The 20,612-nt window shown below is 38.1% G+C and overlaps 2 protein-coding genes across 3 annotated transcripts in view; one reads left to right on the forward strand and one right to left on the reverse strand.

Moving 5' to 3' along the window:
• Positions 1 to 8,545, forward strand: part of LOC122655965 (embryogenesis-associated protein EMB8) — a 28,504-nt gene extending 19,959 nt beyond the window's left edge. For both annotated transcript variants that reach the window (XM_043850363.1, XM_043850362.1), the window contains 7 exons: positions 1,171 to 1,256; positions 1,450 to 1,498; positions 6,838 to 6,894; positions 6,964 to 7,094; positions 7,180 to 7,263; positions 7,644 to 7,713; positions 7,920 to 8,545. In XM_043850363.1, the coding sequence (XP_043706298.1) occupies positions 1,171 to 1,256; positions 1,450 to 1,498; positions 6,838 to 6,894; positions 6,964 to 7,094; positions 7,180 to 7,263; positions 7,644 to 7,713; positions 7,920 to 8,393 (951 nt within the window). In that variant the 3' untranslated portion in view covers positions 8,394 to 8,545. The remainder of the gene's footprint in view (positions 1 to 1,170; positions 1,257 to 1,449; positions 1,499 to 6,837; positions 6,895 to 6,963; positions 7,095 to 7,179; positions 7,264 to 7,643; positions 7,714 to 7,919) is intronic.
• Positions 8,546 to 9,052: 507 nt separating this feature from the next.
• On the reverse strand, positions 9,053 to 12,784 carry LOC122654966 (polyvinylalcohol dehydrogenase-like). The gene is made up of 4 exons (XM_043849221.1): positions 12,662 to 12,784; positions 12,107 to 12,549; positions 9,768 to 10,368; positions 9,053 to 9,596 (listed from the first exon to the last, which is right to left on the reverse strand). Exons 1-4 carry the CDS (start codon positions 12,782 to 12,784, stop codon positions 9,156 to 9,158), a joined length of 1,608 nt encoding a protein of 535 aa, XP_043705156.1. The 3' UTR covers positions 9,053 to 9,155.
• Between the last annotated feature and the right edge of the window lie 7,828 nt (positions 12,785 to 20,612).

Here is a 20,612-nt window from a genome sequence, read left to right on the forward strand (position 1 = left end):
GGGGATGGAACCTGTAATTTACGGCTGTAATTGAATGTGATTGGTATAGTATGTTGATAAAAAGGTATAAGGACTGAAATCAAACTAGAAATCATTGTATATATAGGTTTCTAGAAGTTTAGCTAAGAGTTGCAACATCAACTCAACTCAGCTCAGCCTTATTCTAGCTAGTTAAGATATAAGACAAAATAAGAAATAAGAATAATTTTAGTTGACATTATCCTGACGTTATTATTTTAAGGCAAAAGTGGCTTAAGGTGGGCCGACTTGAGAAGCTTATCATGGTGGCCCACCAATTTTAGCCACGTGGTGGAATGATTTGACAATTCTGACCATTGGATAAAACAATCTAGCGTTGGATTAGCCACATGTCAAATCTCAGGACCTAATTCAACCAAATAGCCTCCCATGTTTTGGCATGCATCCTTCTATTTTTCAGCCGTCCATGTATGTCCATGCACCTTCTTGTCATCCCTTGGCGAACTCTGTTTGGGCTGAAACTCGACACATAGGCTGAGACTTCGCGATCTGCATGTCCATAAAATTTGGGCCTCATCCAATCTACTATGTGGCAGAAACTTGGGCCGTCCTAACAAACTTATCTAGATAAACCTCCCTCTTTAACTTAGCCCTTTTATATTTTCAATAAAACTTCCTAATTGGTTCGTTTTGATTAGAACTTTCAAAGGAAATTTATTGTATTAATGATGGTGTGATTAAAATTTCATCATCCCTATTTTGAACTGTGACATGTTTCTCTGAAGAGAAATAGAACATAAAAGCCAGTTTTATGTAATTGTGTTTATTCTCTTACTTTCAGATCTCATAGTTTTGTGTATTGCCTGTTTCACTAGAACTTGCCATTCTAGATTATGGACACAGGGAACGAGCAAATTTCATGGCTGTTTCTGTTGATATGTTTATTTGTTCTAATTATTTGTTTCCACAGCATGCATAAAAAGAAGCTGAATACTATTTTGTTTACGTAGGTGGTTAGGAATAGAAATCTATTCTTGGCAAGTCTTCCATTTTAGGACCTTATGTTATAAATCTCTAGTCTTTTAGTTCCTAAGCTGGTTTTTGTGTAGCTGGTTATTTGACATAGAAGGATTTTCCGACCCTTCTAGTTGTACATTTTATATGGATTTCTGTTGTTTGATTTGCCTGCAGGTTTGTGACAGGTTCATTTGTCGCAGGCTTGTGCAAAGATTCTATGACAGAGCTCTTACCATTGGACTTCAAGGTTATGCCCAATTGTATGTCCGTGTGGCCTTTTTACTTGAGCCTTCTGACATGATATCTCTTATCCATTGGAAGGCTGTGATTCAATCCAAGTTGATGGCTATAGCTACCATTCAATCTTTTATTCTTAATGAGTTTAAATTTCCTGTTTATGGTCCAGCTTTTGGTGTCTGCATTTGTATAACAATAGCTAACCGTTTCCTGCAGACATCAGCCTGTTTATTCTCGGCTTGGCAATTGGGAAGGCATAGAAAAGGTTGCTTCCTTCCTTTTTATGGTCTTTGGGAATTGGCTGATATTATACTGATAACTAATAAGGGCATGACCAAAACAGGAAATTTACCAGTTTAGGTGCAAAACATTGTGTAATCTATCAATTTATTCTAAAGAGCTAATGAATATATTATATATGAATAAATTTACAATGTCAAACGAAAAAAAACACTTAAATAAGTTTTTGGTGGGTGAGAAAGCAAAAAATTTGTGCCACATATGCTGAAGAAAATAAGGATTCTTGGTTTATTCCTGACATATCTGGATGGAAAAGATACCTTTTTTTTGGAGGGGGGGGGGGGGGGAAGGTTTGAAAAGGATTTACCTACTTATCATCCACCAAAAGTAGGAATCTGCTCAACACTTCTAATTTTTTATCTTAAAGATATGTCTATCTTAGTGAAGATTTATATCTCATTAGAGCAGTGAGAAACGCAAGTCTGGAAAAATAGCAACTCTAACTCACGTCCTGGACAATAGAAACTAGCAAGGTTCATTTAATATCTCATCCACAAAATATGAGCCCTTCTGTTACCAGGTCTTTATTGCACATGCCATTCAAGTTACATTGTGTTAGAAGTAATTGATTAAGGGTTCACAGCACTGTCCACGTGAACAGTATGCATGTGTACTGTTCAAGTGAACAGTAACTCATGTACAGTAATTTAATTTTTTTATGATGTATTTCCATTTATGCCCTTAATAGGGTTATGTCTTATTATATATTGAATGAAATGGGAGTTTCAACATAATGTTGTGACTCCCAAGTTACAGCTCTCTCTCTCTTCTTCTTTCTTCTCCTCTCTTCTCTTCTCTTCTTCTTCTTCTTCTTTTCCTTTATTATTTACACATTGTAAAGAGGGAACAAGATTACAGGGGGTGGAACTTAAAAATGTATGTTTGAATGCATCAATCAGATCCTGGCACTACTTTGGATACTCACATTTCTTTCCTCCTTGCCTTTTGTTCTATACAAGTTTAAAGTTTTTGGTAAAAAGTTAATAGTTGAAGCTTTGTGTGGAGTATTTGCTTAATCCACCGAAAATGGTGGTAAATGGAAATTATTTATAGATTCGTTAGGTTCTAAGCGCTCTTATTTTCGTTTATGTCTGTGGATCATCTCATAGATGCATTGTGGGGCCTTTTACGTTGATTGCTAAATGCTATTACCAATTACCTTTTTGTTAAAAATCTTTGATACTTTTACTGGGTGAACTGAAGGTCACTTCAGATTTTAAGAGTTTTACATTTCTTTGAACAACTTCCTGTTCTTTGATATTGTATCCTAGCTTTCCATTTCCTGTTTTATCTAGAAGTTGCTCTTTTCATCTAGGATATGCAGACCAGATTACAAGGATAGGAAGGACGTATTCTTTAGTGTTAATGGGCAGGGAACCAGATCTTCTGTTTGTTATGGAGATTAAGAGTCATGTTAACCTGTATAAAATTGCCACTGATATCAAAATTTTGGGTGGGTGAAGGTTGGGTGTAAGTCTTCACAGTTTTTAAATTCTATGTACTTTACCAAATGAATTAGAATATAGTTGTATATAAAGGGGTTGGGGTGGGGGGAGACATGTCATGAGATCATCATTTTCTTTGAGAGGATTTTCTGTTTTTCATTTTTTACAGGTGTAGTAAATCATCATGGAATCAGCTTAAAATGTAACCTTGTTCCTAACAATCTTGAAACCATAGCTATCCAAGATGGATGGTTTAGTTCTGGTCAGACTTATCTGGAGATATTGCAAGTTTCTAGAAGTTGTTGGATGCTATTTGAATTTGTTGGCAGAATCGTGGGCTAGGGAGAAGAAATAAAAAAAAAGAATGGCTTAGAATGACTTATCTTAATGAGAGAAAGGCCCCTCTATTTATAATAGAGGGAAGTTACAAATAAGATTAAGCTAGGCGATGTGGGACTAAACCCACATAGCCGATATAAGCTTAATACACTAAATAACATAAATAATACCCCAAAAAGACCAGAATACCCCCACGGTATTCTGGAGTACATTATTCTAACACTCCCCCTCAAGCTGGATTATACAAATACTAAAGGAAGAAGATCCAGCTTGAACTAAAGAAAAAAAACTCTCTCCATAACAATGCTAACACTCTCCCTCAAGTTGGCGCATACAAGGTACTAATGCCCAACTTGAATAAATTGTAGCAGAATCCAGCTCCAAAAAGAATGCAGCTCCCAAATAGATCTTCAAGAACTTGAAAAAAAGACCTTCAAACTTGGACAGACTTGATCAGCAAAACAGGACTGGAATGTTTTCCAAAAAGGCAGCTTTCACCAATCTTCTATTGCTGTCCAGTGATGAATCTCTGAATTATAATCCTGAAGATAAGTAACTAGGGTAGCCGGCAAATGAGTCAAGCAGCAGTAAAGATCAAGCAACGGAAACAAACAAACAACCAAACTGTAGAACCTCATATGGAATATCTTCAAACTTTAAGGCCAACCTCCCCCTATGACAAATTTTAATCCAATAACTAAGTAGATACCCATTGGCAATGATGAAATTTCTGACCTTCTATGTTTTGCACCAAGTGTCCCTGCATGTTCTGCTCTCTGCAATGGCTGCAGGTATACTGTAGGTATACTGTATATATTCCCCCCTCACGTGTAGTGCACGTGGACATAAGAGAGATAGGGCAAAACATAACATTCCAGAATTCTGCAATGGCTGCCAAGGGTAATGGAAAAAGAAGTAATGGTAAGGTAGAGAATACCAGTAACTTCCAAGGTGGTTATGGGGAATGCCAAAGGTATGTTTTGGGAGGTGGTGAAGGAAAAAACAGCAGTGGGATAATGAAGTAGGAGTAAATTATGCAACATATATAGTTCCAACCATCTTCCATCGATCAAACAAACACTTTTGATGGAAACCCCTGCAGGGGAGAAACTCCTAACTCCAATATTCAAATCTGAGAAGTATACAGATCTGATGTGAAGGAAGAAAAACACCATGCTTCAAGGCTTGAGCAATCTTCAAACAAGGTAGAACAAGTATGCAAAACTCCAATGTATAAACTCCCACATGCGAAATAGCACTGACGAAGATATCCGGACAGTAATGCAGTGAAGAAGCTTCAACAAAAAGGTGGATCAGATCTGAATTAGTGAATAATGCTAGGACCAAGCTCCAAAGTAAGCCGGATATGAACCCGAAAGGCTTCACATAACTGAATAGGTTCGTAGGTGCAACCAATAATCGTGGAACACATTGTCGTTCTCCCAAATTAGCTGATCTCCAGGGTAGCAGATTCGAGTCTTCCATAACGAAAGTAATTCAATCTCCAATAATAGGAAACACAGACACATTCATAGGGCAGCAGTATTCCACATAAAAGTAGCAATAACACATCAACCAGTCATGCGTACAGAAGCCAATCAATAACACCAGCCATGTAGGTAGTGAAGCTCAAAATAACCAGCAAATAGAAGATAAAGAACCAGACATATCCATAGGTAGTTGAAGCAGCCAGCCACATAGGAACCAATAAAAAAATAGGTTGATAATTGAAGAAATCGAGCCATAAGTGTGAACCTGAATTTTTCAGAAAAAAACTGATGAATGATGCTGAAATTCATGTTGAATACTCCTCTGATATGTATAAGACTCTCCTAAAAAAAAATTAGCTTGATAGGACAACCCTAACCCTAAAATCGATTTTAGTCAGGGTTTTGGGAAACCCTGAAATTGGGATCGACATAGGGAAATGGGGCTGTAATTGCTGATGTAGACTTGCAATAGATGCTCATCAAGGCTGCTAGACTGGAACCTCCAAGGTGAACAATCAATCTCCAATAAGATTGAGACTTGATCTTCAAAGGGGAGAGCTTCCAAAAAATCGCAGAAACAAAGGGTAGCAACCATTGCAGGAAAAATAGACCTCCTTCAAGCCATGTATTGATGTAGGAGAGTGCTCATTTAATGGTAGAACCACCTCCAAAGCACTAGAACAGCAGCAAACATCCCTAGCCCAAATCGATTTTTATCAGGGTTTTGGAAAACCCTGAAAAGAAGTGATCGATTGGGGTAGGGGTCTTCAAAAAACTTGGATAGGTGCAATATTGAGGTCGATTGGTCCTTGAAGTGGGAGTAATCAGCCCTCAAAAAATTATCAAAAACTGAAACCTGAAAGTCAGGGTTTTTGGCAGGTAACCAAATTAGCAGGTTAAGGAATTTTTGCTTTAGAAACAAATCCAGCCATCAGAAAGGGTCCAAACTTAGGTCGATTATGGCTTGTGGTAGTAGGGAATCACCCCCAAAAATTCAGCTGCATCAGAAAAGTGAAACCCTAAAATCGATAAAAGTCAGGGTTTTTGTAAAAAACCCTGACATGGTGAGATCGATTAGGGTTGGGGCTGGAATACTCAATAAAAGATGGAGAGAAAGAACAGGAAAGTTAGGGTAATAGAATAGGGTAGAAAGGGGCTGGAGAAGGGTGCATAGGGAGCTCCAATGGTGGAAGATCAGTTCTCCAAAAAATTCTGGACAGCTCCAATATCGTAGAGAAGGACTCCAGCAGGGGTTTTTAATAAAAATCGATAGAAGAGAAAGGGGGGCAGCAACTAAATCATCGATATTCTGTAGTTACCTCATTAGTGCTGCCCCTAAACAAGGTTTAAGAAAAAAAAAAAACAGAAAAAAGAAAAGCCGAGAAAAGGAGAAGAAGGAGAGATCGATTGGAGGAGAAGAAGGGGTAAAATAGGGTTTTTCCTTCTCTCTAACCTAGATCAGACCAGCTCTGATACCATGTTGGCAGAATCGTGGGCTAGAGAGAAGAAATAAAAAAAAAAAGAATGGCTTAGAATGACTTATCTTAATGGGAGAAAGGCCCCTCTATTTATAATAGAGGGAAGTTACAAATAAGATTAAGCTAGGCGATGTGGGACTAAACCCACATAGCCGATATAAGCTTAATACACTAAATAACATAAATAATACCCCAAAAAGACCAGAATACCCCCACGGTATTCTGGAGTACATTATTCTAACAGAATTGTTTGTCACACTGTAGTTGTTTTTCTTTATTTATTTCATGTTAATAAGCTTTTTCGTTCATTTTGTGTTTATTAAATCTTAGTTATTACTTCTTGTTATTGGATAACAAATAGTTCTCTTGGAAGGCTGGTAACAAATAATTTTCTCTAGATAAATGTGGGAGAAATGTTTTAAGTTTATGGAGGGGAGTGCGAAAGTACCTGGGTTAATATTGGAATGAAGAATTATTTTTTGAAACTTGAAACTTGATTAATATCTGCTTTCCTTTATTAATTATGCTGGTATCCTCTTATGATTTTAACAGGCACGCTCTATTCGGGACTTTGACTACCACGCTACATGTCTTGTCGCCAAATATGAGGTATCAAATACTTCACATTCTCACACGCTGTTCCTATGATTTGCTGAAAATTGGACCTTGGTTTCTCAGACGGTGGATACATACTATAGGCGATGTAGCAGTACTAGTTATGTGGGAAATGTCTCAGTACCACTCCTCTGCATCAGTGCATTAGATGATCCACTTTGTACAAGGGAAGCTATTCCATGGGATGAATGCAGGTGTAGCAGTTTCCTAATGTTTTGTTTAATCATTTCCCATCTTTGACCTGAGATCATGAGCATCTTAACCTCTCCTCTTTTGTAGGGCAAACAAAAATATTGTTCTGGCTACCACACAGCATGGAGGACACCTAGCTTTTTTCGAGGGACTAACTGGAGATAGCCTTTGGTACTTTACAAACCCTTTCTTTGCAGCATGTTTCATTTCCAAGTTTTCGTTGATTGTTCCAACTGATATGGTTATTCAAGAATGAGGGAATCATTATAAGATAAGCTAATAAGAGTAAAATTTCCTTCTGTAGCCCATTAATTTTTTTTTTTGGAAAAATAAGAGCATATTCCACCTTATGTCCTTTATATGATGTACTTATTCACCTATTGATACATAATACATTCGTATATAAAGCTTTTACCTCAGACGCTTGTGGGAGTTACCATTAAGTCATTCTCCATGGCTGCTGCTAACTTGTATTGTGTATTAAATTGCCAGCTATATTATTAGAATGCTTTCTTAACATTTATGAAAGTTGTTGGTTTTCTCTTTTTCAGGTGGGTAAGGGCTGTTGACGAATTCCTCAGTGTCCTTCATGCTAGCCCTTTTATGCATAGACAAAACAAGGTGCAAAACTTGTTTATTAATCCACTTGGTGTAGAATAAATGGTACTATATATAGTAAAAGGACACTAGAATTTTGAGCATCTGATGCGACCACACCGCTCAAGCATGAATCTTTGATGAGATTATTTCAGTATGTCATTCTTTTATTTTAATTCCAATAAACTCGATTTCAAGGTGATTTTGACCATATCTTCATGATATTGCAGACACACAGTACTTCCCTGCATTCTGCTTTGGAATCTTCAATTGATCAGGGTCCATACCTGAATGTTATGGAAGATGGTATGGTGGCTGCAATGGGTAATGAGCAAACAACTAAAATGGCAGGATACTTGTCTGATGAGCAGCAGATGATTCATGGAAAGAAGAATGAGGACATAGTTCCTGCTATAGAGGAGAGTAAACACGACGAAACAGGAGCCAAGACAGATACCGAACAGGGCACAACTCAACCCTCTAGACAAGATACAGAGAGCAACCTGGATGTCAAGTGTCCTCGTGATATAACTGCTCCTATCAGGAGATGCATGGATCAACTTTCTCGACAGAATAGGAGATCCATGTGGCTGCTTGCATACATTGCAATCGTATCCACTTGGCCATTGGTGGGTTCTGCTCTCCTCGTTGTCTTCAAGAAGAAGCTAAAAAATGTCTTACCAGCAACATGGCTTAAAAGATAGAAACAGTTGCTGGTAAATCTTTAGTGGACTATAAACATTAAGTAGTTTTGTGTTCCTGTAGTTTATAATGAGACTTCTCAAAATCATATAACAATGAATAATATTGATATCATGGGTTTGTGATATCCTTTAATATAACAATCTTTAATTACTCCCCAAACATAGTATGCTGAAACTGTAAGTATGAGGGAAAAGAGTAATTTCAACCCTCACTCATTGTTCCCAGTCAGCCTAAACTCCTCTTTGGATCTGACTTCTACTGCCTGCAAATCTGGATCTCCAACTTTTGCATCTTGGTCGATGTCCTCTACTCCCTCATTCATTCTTCTCCAGTGTCAGCAGTTACGACTATGACAATGAGGATGACAGTAGCATAAACTCTATCCCTTCATTAAGGTTTTCATTATGCCTTCATCCCATTTTAACTGTGAGTTTTCTGGCAACTATACCACAGAAGAAGATGATTTTTAAGCTTTACCTCACCTGATCTGCCACATGGTAGATATTTGGGCTGTTCTGGTAAGCTTATCAAACTGACCCATTCTATAAAAACCACCTTACAGTTTTTAAAGACCTATTTTTCTTGTTTCGGTAGGTTGGAAATACCCTTTCTCAATCCAATCCAGTAGAGAGAAACAGAGTAAAACTACCATTGAATCAGTGTTCAATCAAAGTTTCAAACCATTGAAAATAATCTCCAAATATAGTACATACATATTTCAACAAATCAAAGGCAATCTAAACAGTGCATTTCACATACATTCATGCATCAATAACACAGAAGGCATGGAGTGAGGCGTTAGATATGGTCCCTCTGTTTCCATTTCCGACGTAGATGCATCCATTGCTTACTGACACGCCGCCATTTACAGAGACACCAGTATCATATGACCATAATATTTTCCCTTTCGCAGCACTCATTGCGTATATAGTCCCTTGTGAATTTGTAGACCCAGCAAACAAAACACCATTAGCCACAGTAACAGGTCCGTAAGAGGTAGCATTGCTTGGGTTAGCTATCGACCATATGACTTTGCCTGTTGAAGCATCCATTGCCACCCACACACCTGCTGTTGTGTTTTCTTTAGATGGTGTAAGTGTGAAACTCTTTTGAAGACCATTGTTAATGTTTGTGTATACCCTTAAACCATCTGTTGCAGCTCCCCACATTCCTCCTCCGAGATAGCTTCCGGGTCCAGCAAACTGCACAAAAAGCTTAAGTTAGTTGATGAGGACAAATTTTAAAGAACCTCATAGTCTTCTTTTATATGTCAAGTTTCAGTCTGATTAGAGTTAAGCGATTATGTGTCTAGGTGTTGGAGCCATGCTTAGAGCGCGACCCATTAAGAAATAAATAAAGAAAGACAAACTTACAGTAACCCAGATGATGTCACCATTATCACGATCCAAAGCCCAAGCATAACCACTTTTCTGCACAGCAACTAGAACATCACGTCTAGTTTCATTGACAAATATGGTAAGCATCATGGGTGCCTCACCAAAATCAGCATCAGGGTTTGGACCAGGAGGGCAGTTTGGTGTTGAAAGATTGTTGCAAGCAAGAAACCAAATGTCATACCCACCTAGTTGCCTATACCAAGTAATGTTTCCAGTATCCATATCAAAGGCCAAGAAGGAATTCTCATGGTTACCTGGCTCAATGCACTTATCTGGTTGAGTTGGGGTTGTTTGGTTATTCTCTTTAGCTTGGCAATCCTTTACATATTGTGGAGCAGAGTAGAGATTTCCAGTTGCAACATAAACATGGTTTCTGATTACATCAATGGAAGGACTGCTTCCCCATATTGAACCTCCTGCATAGCCTCCCAATTGACCACCATTGTCTGGAAGAGTATAAGTTTGCCATAATATTGTGCCTGTTTGGATGTCTAATTTGGAAAAGCTACCACGGAAAGTGCAGCATTGGCTGCTATTTAAGGTTTCTTCTAACGAAGATGTTCCGATATAGAAAGCTCTGTAGAACCACAGTCAGTCAGTATATATATCATCATGGTTCTAAATTAAAATACACATATATGCCTCGAAAAATAAAAAATAAAAATATTAATAATAATGCTCCATTTCAGTGGTGAAACAGTAGTTGAAAAAGTGAAAAACCAGGTTTTTTGACTCGACTCGCCTTTTAGAAAAACCTAATGACTCCGCCTTGTCAAACTCAGTCAAGGCGAGTCATGTTTTTTAATTTTTTAATGCAATAAATATGTTAAGTTAGTAAAAAATAAAAAATATAGAAAAATATTGTAAAACCACAAAAAAAAAAGAAAAAGGAATCACATATCAATGCATTTTTGAGTTTATACCATTGAACAAGGGAAGAGAGTCAAGGAGTTGAGGGTTTCTTATTGCTTTAGAATATGGATTTCGTTTATCCAAAAAAAAAAAAAAGAATATGGATTTACTATTTTACTCAAGTCAGTTTCTAAGTGCCGACTTTATGGTTTTTTAAAAAACGACTAAACTTGTCAAGCTGTCATGACTTGGGTAAAAATACGAATTCTTATTTGACTCAGACGGTTTATGACCCAGTCTTGTCATTTTATACCTTGACCTAGTCTACAAGACTCTTGACTAGGTTTTCGAAAATTTTGACTCGACTTGGGTGAGTCGCATCATTCAAGACCCAATTTTCCAACTATGTGAAAGTAATGTTGGAAAAGTAGGTTTTGATTTGGGTGAGTCACCCGAGTTGAGTTAGAAAAACATGAAACCTGGTCATGAATCATGAAGATTACTCTAGACTAGACCAGGTTTGAGTTTTTATTGGCTCGATATTTTTTTCCAGAATCATGTGAAAATTACTGAATTTGTTTTGTTTTTGTTTTTTTTTTTTCCTATATATAGAGTCATTCACCGGGTATTTATGAAATAGAAATTTTTTTCTATTTCATAAATCATAAGTTTGGTGTACAACTAAACAAAACCAACTTTTTGTTTGTTGTATTCAATATCAGCCCCTTCTTTTTTGGGGGAGGGGGGGGGGGCGGGGGGATCAGTCCCTCCTTACTAATTGAAACTGAAGAAAAAAGATATTAAAAAGGATCGAGTTTCCCTCCACCCACGGTGAATGGGATACGAGGGGCAGTAAGGGGTATCAAGAGGATATTTTGGAACATACAAAAACCCTAGTTGGGATTTGTGAACCATAGGATGGTGGATGAACCACCCTCTATGGGCATAGGGAAACTTTGTCCTATTAAAAACATAAAAAAGGGCAAGAAATCATTGATTGGTCACATAACCCCTACACCAGCGTTGAGGCCAATGAGAGCACATGTGGATCTTTATCACCTCTAGTTCCCTACCTCGCCCAGTTCCCTAGTTCTTCTAACAAGGGAGGACTGGAATGACCATCGTACCCTTGCCCAAACACTCTACCCGAGTGGGGTCCATCATCCCCTATTAGAGGAACTGAGGAACTGGGCCAAGCAGAAAACTGGAGGAGATAATTTTCCAAACACATGTAGGGGCATCAACATGGATGATATTTTTTACTTTACATGCTCCTACCAAAAAACTAAGAAAAAAATAATAATAATAATTTATCTTGAGTAGGTTTGACTTCCTGTCATTGCTTTTGTAAAGAATAAGTCAAATCGAAAAACCTGATTATCCAAGTATGATGATGTACACAAAACATGTATTGCCACCACGTCTCAGATAAAGAAAAAAAAAAAAAAAAAAATCTTACTAACCCATTGAATGCAGTACCAGACATGGTAATAAGAGCTGCGGGATGGGTATCAAGCTTAGTAGACCAGACCAGATCACCGGTTGCACGTTTAACCGCAATTACAACAGCAGGACCATAAATTCCGATGATAAGAAGGTCTCCGGCGACTGTTGGTGTAACTCTTGCTAATGGAACGTTCACCCCACTAAAACCTGTTGCGTTAAGCCCAGTGAGCTCACTCACATTCTTTTCCCACACCACCGATCCATCACACTCCTTAATTGCATATATATTCCCATTCCAGCTTGGGAAATAGAGTGTCCCATTATAGATTGAAGGTGTTGCTGTTATAGTTTTTATTAAAAACTCCCATTTCAACTCCATTTTCTTCACACTTCCTGGGCTTATTATTGACTCTTCCGAAGCATATCTGCTGTTATATATATCTTTGCCATGGTTTAGCCACTATAATTAACCCCCCCCCCACCCCAAAAAAAAAAAATTATTCACTAATTGGTCATCATTATCATATGTGATAGATAGAGAAAATGAGAATTAATGGAAATTGAACACTTACATCTGAAGCTGCATTGGTTGAACAAGGTAGGAGGCATAGTAGTAGTGAAGAGAGAAGAATCATTAAGACAAGAAGAAGCCCACCATGGTTAATTCTATTGCAGCTTCTTATTGCAAGCGCCATTGATGAAGAAGACCTAGCTAGCTAGCAACTCACAATGGGAAGGAGCAGTTAGTGTCCGTATTATATAACGTAGGAGTACGAGTACTTGTTTGACTTTAATTTTGTGTTAAATTAAATAATAAAGGATAAACATAACACAAACAATTAAGAGATTTGACTACTCTTATTTATTTAGTGATTAGCTTGGAAATGTTGGTTTTCTTGAATAACAAAAAATTGGCACAGGTGTCATCCAAAATCTAATGGGCTATTCTTGTGGAGAAATCCGAGCTGAAGTCTACTTGGCTGAGTTGTCCTGCACAAGTAAACAACACTAGACGAAAGAGTGCCGGCCTGAACCGATTAGTATATTCCAATGCCTAAGTCAGATCTCTCTAATAGATAAAATACTCAAATCCAAAGAATAGGAAGTAAGAGACCCTCTTACCTGGGTAGGCATTGCTAATTATAGGGTTGAAGTGGTAGATCGGTGTATGATTTTTTAGATCGAAGATGATTAGTATCGTCTCTTATACTAGTAGGTGTCACCTCTGGGGCGCGACACCTTGTGATTCAAGAGTCACATGGGTGGTGCGACCTTAACTACTGGTATATATACTCTGGTCTAGTTAGCTTTTCATATAGAACTTTTTGCTTGTTACTCAAGTATTAGGGTTTGTCCGACATGTAGGCTGACCACGAATGACTTAGAGTTGTATGTTGACTGGGAGATGTGTGATCTGTTCGAGTGAACCAAGCCGATTTCGACCTCAGTCTCCTGGTAGACTCGATCATTGGCCATGACACATTCTATTTGAGTTTTACCCGGTCTAGCCATCGGCTATGGTGGGATTTGGTTCGTTTAGGGCTTATATGGATCAGCTCGGGTATTCATATCGGTTTGACCATCTTGTCATCTTGCCACATGTCACCCAATGATTGGTTGGCGATAATATGGCTTATCACTTGGGGTGACCAAATATGGTTATACTATATCTCACCATCTTAATGAAGAAGTAATAATGCATTGAAATCGACATTGGATTCACCAAAAAAAAAATTGACCGTGACATCAATGTACAATACATTAAGTCATCCAAAATGTACCAAGTGTTTCACCCACGATGAAGGGAGAATCCCTTGCCTAGGACCTTTAGTATGGTCGGAAGATCAAGGGGAAGGTTATTTTCAAATTCGTCGATAAAGGGAGGGAGTTTGTTGATAAAACATGAGTCTTATCTTCTGGTCACATTATGTTATATTTAATGGGGGGTTCAATCTAGTGTATGTACGTTACATTGGGCCAACCTAGTATGTGATAGGTTAAAGGGCTTGATTTAACGCATGTATGGATTCGAGTCACGAAAATGGTTATCTAGGAGAGGGCTACCTGCTGCCAGGCAAAATCTTGGGGCAGAGTGGAGCCGTTTGGAAAGGGATACCTACTGCTAAAGTGAGAGCTGCCAAGGACGATGGTTGTGGAAGCGTAGTTGTAATGACCTAGCCCCTCTCTTGGTATGATATTGTCTGCTTTGGTCCAATGGGCCTCACGGCTTTAAAAACACATCATACCAATTAGAGGAAGCTATTCTTTATCAATAGCTCAGGATCTCCCTCCCTAGCTAATGTGGGACTAAGTTTGTACTACTTCACCGATCTCCCAAACCCCTTGGTACTAAGCTGTCTCTTGGTGGGGATCCTTCAACGATCTCCCAGGTGAGCCGATATTATGCCTTCTCTTAGGTGTCACAGTGGTGGTCTATTATGTGTCTAATGGGGCTCGATCTAGTGTATGTGCACTAGATTCGGCCAGCCTAATATGGGATAGGTTAAAGGACTAGATTTAACGCGTTCCTTTAGCTCTGAAGCTTTTGGCATGTTGATCAAATACCTAATACATAACCAGTGGACAAGGGATTCTTCCCACCCGACGCATGACAAAAAACTTACTTTTGCATACTATCTATGTATCCATCAAAACAAAATGGAATACCTAAATTTTGTACAAAGGAGGCCAAAACCATCATGGTCAGAGTCTCAATGGTTCAGATGTGATTACACCAAACATGGAACAAATTTAAGAGTGGAGAAAATATAATGTAGGACGTATATTTTTTTCCCCACAAAAAGAGGAACCTATAACAACAATTTGGGAGGATACTTCGCAATATCTCTTCTTTGTGACTTGTGGGTTATTCGTTACATATGATTAGACAATTTACTTTTGGATAGGGTAGGATTCCTAGATTGGCAAAATGCCAAATTTAATTAGAAGGCAAACTTACCATGTATAGGAGGCTTTCCTCCTTTTTTTTTTCTTTTAAGTTGTATGTCAAATTTTAAACAATAATATATTTTTCAAGTAATATATGAAATCTTATTTTCGAAGGGGTCTGTTCAATTTTCAACAATAATTTATGTTTCTGACAAATAAGGGAAAATTTCACAGACACCCTCTAAAAATATTCAGTATCTCATAAACTTACCAAACTTGGTCAAATATCAACTTTCCCCCTGACGTTAAGTAAAGGCATCGCTTGATAACCTTACCAGAAACTATTTCTGGTGTTCTTTTATTCTAAGAAACAGAAAAACACCTAAAAAGTGCTTGATAAACAGTGTTCTATAAAATTTGTTCTCTGATGGATAAATCAAAATTTCTACTCCCCAAAAGACTTTTGACATGTTGACAGAACTTGTCCAACGTGTTCTGCATTGCTTAGCACAACTCTACCAAAAGTGTGCCCGATAAAACTCCTAAAATTCCAGAACAGAACTTCACGAGGCACACACCTCTCATCTCTCTGTTTTCAGTCGAAGCCGTGGGAGAAGATGCAACGGACCTTCAACCTGCTACGCTCCTTCAACCTGCAACTCTAGTTTGGAGGTACCGTCGAACTTGTTTTCTATCCCTCTTTTTCTTACTCTATCTCTTCCCCTCTCTTTCTCGCTTTCTGTGCACAATATGGTTCACAGAAACCCTAAGAAGTAACAACCACGGCTTCTGTGTGCCCACTGGCTTCTCTGTTCCTTTCGCAGAACTGCTTGCAGTTCAATTTTAGGTATTTCTTGTACTAACATAGAAAGAGGTTCTCAACAAGCAAAGTTTGAAAAGCCGGCTTCTCTGTTCCCTTCGCCGAACTGCTTGAGATCAAAGAGGTTGTTCTTCTTTTTATTTCTGCAACGCCTTTTTTTTTTTTAAATGTCTTCATTTGTTTTGGGTTCGTTTTGATCGTCTTGATTCTCACTTATTCACCATTTAATTTTTTCCGAGCTTTCTTTTTTTTTTTTTTTTGGGTTTTCTTTGAATTGGGTTTGTGTTAGAACTGTGAAATTTGGGGGGGTTTGGTCCACGGGTCTCCGTATCCCCTCACATTGTTTAGTTACTGCTGCTTATGGGTCGAGCATCTCAAGAGGTTTCGATGTTACCCTAAAACTTTGGGGTTTTCTCTTCTTCAATTTATTTTTTATTCTCAAGAATATTCATGGTGGAATTCTTTTAGGAGATGGGCACGGTTTCTCCCCATCACAACCTCTTTGATCTCAAAATAAAGATTTTCTTGAATCTTTTGATCCTTCACAAGGTTTGCCATGATCCATTGCAACATCGTTGATGTTGTGTCACTTCCCGCATTAAGAACCCTCCATGATGAGAATCATTGCTTCTTCATCACCCACTTTCCTTCCTCCTCCTCCTTTGATTTCAAAATCGAATAGTGCATCGATGTAGGCCACGAAATTTTCATCTCGGTTTTCTTGTTTAATCAGCTCTTTTCGTTGTCGACGGTATTTCATCAAATTTTGTTGGTTTCTCTTGTGTTTGATCAATCTAGATGAAGAATTATACAAAGCGAAATGCATTTTAACTGATGGAGACGCGTCTTCATATCTTTCGAGCAAATCCAATGGTGCTTTTAGTGCTCTGTTAGTTCAATTGTTTTTATGCATTTTTGGAGTTGGGAGAAGCAGGCAAGAGGATAAGAAATTGCAGAGTCTCTTGGGAACAAATTTTCAAGAACAGGTTTACCAAGCGGGTAAAAACGGTTTCTCAGCAAAGAAAATGAAAAAAACTATGTTGAAAAACAAAAAAATGTTTTGATGTTTCTTAGCACATTTTCAGAACCGAAACATCTAAGTAAGATTATCAAGCGGCCCAAAGTTACCCCAAAAATTAAAATGTGGATTTTAACCCCATTAGTTATTTAAAAAAACAAAATGAAATATCCATTTTAACTTTAAAATATCAACCTTCCCCTTTCTTCCCTCTTCTTTTCTATTCCAACAATCTACCCCCTCCCCAAACCGTAACTCGATAGGCATTTTCAATCTCACGGCTCCCTTGCCGGCAGCCCCTCACCGCTCCTCTCATCTCTCACTCAGTGAGAAGGGGGAAAGTTGGGGATGTGATCTCACAGAACCCCAATTACTTCCTCTGCAGCTACGATTCCATTTATTTCAGTTCCTGTGTTCCTCCGTTGCCGGACGAAGAAGAGCTGCAATTTGATCAAAATGAATCAATTGGTGTTTCTGCCATGGATGCAGGGGTACTTCCTTCTAGCTATTCATCTAAGACAAGGTAATCTGGGATTTTAAAATCATACGCTTCAGCAAAATCGTTTCTGTGGAATTTGTGGATTGGAAAGTGGAATCAGACATTGTGGCCCATCTTAGGAGAGAGAGAGAGATAAAGGGTAAAGGAAAGAGGAGATCACGTTGGGTGTAGGAACAATTCAAGGAAGACTTGGGGAAGCCTTATGGACTCATTGGTGCTCAGCCCTCCTCATCCTCCCCGTCGTCGTCGTCGGTGGTGGTGCCGAGGTGCCAGGTGGAGGGCTGCCACGCGGCGCTGGTGAACTCCAAGGATTATCACTGCCGGCATAAGGTGTGTGAGATGCACTCCAAGGCGCCCAAGGTGGTGGTTCTTGGTATGGAGCAACGGCTCTGCCAGCAGTGCAGCAGGTTCAATTTCTTTCTACTAACAAATCAGAAGAAATCACAATTTGTTCTGGGTTTTTGTTTTCCCTGTATACTCTTCTTCATCTTCGTCTCTAATAGCTTTGGGGGATTGGATTGTAGGTTTCATGTAGTATCTGAGTTCGACGATTCAAAGAGGAGTTGCAGGAGGAAATTGGCCTGCAAAAACCGGTGAATCCCACAATCCTGAAACGCTTCTTCCTTCCGCCTAGGGGTGTCAATACCCAACCCGAACCGATGAAACCGGCCTGAACGCGCCCGGACCACACCGGACCAAACTCTTAATGGTTTGGTTCGGTTTGTAGATCCAGAAAGACAAACGGTTTGATTTGGGTTAGCCCGACGGTGCACTGGTAGTCCGAACCGTTAGGCCCGAACCCAAATCGAACCGACCTAACCCGATAAATGAGTAAATCAGTAAATGCCTAATGCCCCATTGCTCCCTAAATGTGTTGTGATAGTTTCTCACTTTATCTCATATCCTTTGTTAGTGATTACCAAACCAATTGTATCCATAGGCCATAGGACATAGGATACTCTATGGCCTATGGATACAAAGATGCATTGTATTTGAAATATTTTATGTACTTAAAAGAGAAAGAGAAGAAAAATTAGCACTAACCGGACTTTACTAGTTATATAAAACCAGTACCAAACCGAATCTAAACCGATATCAACCCGTTATCATAAATCGAAACCGACACGAAACCAAACCACACCGAAATCGAAAGTGCACTGAAATCGAATATTTCTTAATGGTTTGGTTTCGGTTTTTATAAAAGTCACATCGAAATCGAAAAGCCCGAACCGAAATCGGCCCGAACCGGCCTGTTGACACCCCTATTTCCGTCCAACGAAGACGATGAAGATAGAATAAGGGATTTTATCGTAAGGGTATTATGGGGAGTTCACACTATGGTAAGGGTAATTTTGTCATTTAAAAAAAGTTAACAGCAACTTAATTGCACAGACTATCGGAGTGGACTAAGTTAAAATAAAAATATAAAAATAAAGATACTTTGTGATATTTTTCCAAAGTTTGGTAAGTTCGTGCCGTGAAATTTTCCTAAATATATTTATACATGTTTCAAATTTTTTTTTATTTTTTTGGGTGAACATGTTTCGATTAATTTATGAAGTTTGACTCTAACACATGGTGCCCTGTAGTAAACCCCCACCCACCCCAAAAGAAACAAGAAAAATAAAAAAGAAAAGAGAAAGTCTATGAAACCTTATAGACTACCCATCTTAAGTGTTGGGATCCGGTTCCTCTCTAGCGAACCCATCACCCAGGGAGTGTTTGGCTAGTGAGGCATTCAATGGCTGAGCTGGCTGGATGCACATTGGGTTCCACGCAGGCATACATCCATCTTTGACTTATTTGGTAAATTTCAACAAAAAAAAAAAAAGAAAAAGCATCACACGCCATAATACAAATTTGTTTTTTTGGTAAGACATCCCATAATACAATTAAGATGTCATTTTCGATCAAGTCTTGGATAGTTTAAAAAAAATGTTCATGCCACGATGAGTTTATTTGACTTCAAAGTTTGATAAATAAATGCATGGGAAGAAAACCACTAAATAATGAAGCATATGGTTGAGACTTGCCACAAAAAAACAAAAGAAAAAAAAAATTCTTTAGGTAAATGACTTGCCACAAAGTTGCCCACTACAAATAGTTAAAATACATGTTCGTACATATTTTGGTACTTAGATTTCATGTATATATACTAATGATCTTTTATTGGTACCTACTCTATAGAAGGGGGAGGGGGGAGGCTCGAACTTGAGATCCCCTAATGATTTTGTTATTATTTCTCTTTCTTTTGTTTTTTTTTTTTTTTTTTTACATATTTTCAATTTTTATTTTGTATATTTTGATGAATCCACCTATTTTGACAATTTCATTTGATATTTTTAAAATTGGTTTATACTTTTATATGGTTTTTCTCTGAATTTTTATTAAGAATATTCAAGGGTGTAGTCTTTACTCTTTATCACTTCTAAATTTCATGTAGTTGCCAAAAAAATGTCTCAAGAAAATATGTAACACACTACAAAATTTTTTTAATCCCTCATTTACCATTAGGAACTTTGCTCGAATAGCGTCTATAAATTTCCTAAATAAGCGTCTCAAAAATTTTCCTTAAGAGTTCCTAGAAGAACCTATTTCTTATGGCGTGAACAATATAATTCAGTGGTCCAAATCTATCCAACAATCAAGTTAATCATCAATCAACATCCACGATGCTCAGAAAAGCCACTGGATAAGAAATTGCTAGACATGAAAACATCATCATCATCGTCGTCGTCGTTGTCGTTATCATCGTTGTTGTTGTTGTTTCATTCAATTTCCCACTCTAAAGACCTAACAACCACAAGGAGGAGGAGCTGATGTTCATATATAACAATTTTGAAACTGTTTAACTATTTGTATTATTCGAAAAGGATAAGTATAGGGGGGGACAAATAATATTAGGTTTATAATCATGTGTGGGTTTTTTATTTTTATATTTTTGGATTGAAATCATAAATTTGGTCAATCACAATTATGTAATCTATTTTGGTCTATGGTTAGTATGTTCACCTGACTATTTTAAATTGAAAAAAAAAATAAAAAAATAAAACATTTTGATATGGAAAGATAGGAATCACAGGACTACTTGTTCATATTTTTATAGCTTTTCAGTTGATTTGAGTGGAGTGCACGCAGCACATTAAAATTTTCCGGTTTTGGGCTGCAATCAACCGAACATCATTCTTTTAGAATCGGCTAGTATTTGTCGAATTTAGCTCGTCTCCAGGGAGCCCAGCACACCCAGGATGCTGTCAGTCATTGGACTGTGCCGCACACATTCCTAGGCGTACGCCA

Source organism: Telopea speciosissima, chromosome 3, assembly GCF_018873765.1.
Source record: "Telopea speciosissima isolate NSW1024214 ecotype Mountain lineage chromosome 3, Tspe_v1, whole genome shotgun sequence".
NCBI lineage: Eukaryota > Viridiplantae > Streptophyta > Magnoliopsida > Proteales > Proteaceae > Telopea > Telopea speciosissima.

What these genes read in the sequence shown, in the direction of transcription:
- LOC122654966 (XM_043849221.1), bottom strand. Translation starts at nt 12,784, where the DNA reads ATGGCGCTTGCAATAAGAAGCTGCAATAGAATTAACCATGGTGGGCTT. An exon ending in CAACCAATGCAGCTTCAGAT is followed by an intron (nt 12,550 to 12,661) that starts GTAAGTGTTCAA and finishes GGTTAATTATAG; the next exon opens with TGGCTAAACCATGGCAAAGA. An exon ending in TCTGGTACTGCATTCAATGG is followed by an intron (nt 10,369 to 12,106) that starts GTTAGTAAGATT and finishes GTGGTTCTACAG; the next exon opens with AGCTTTCTATATCGGAACAT.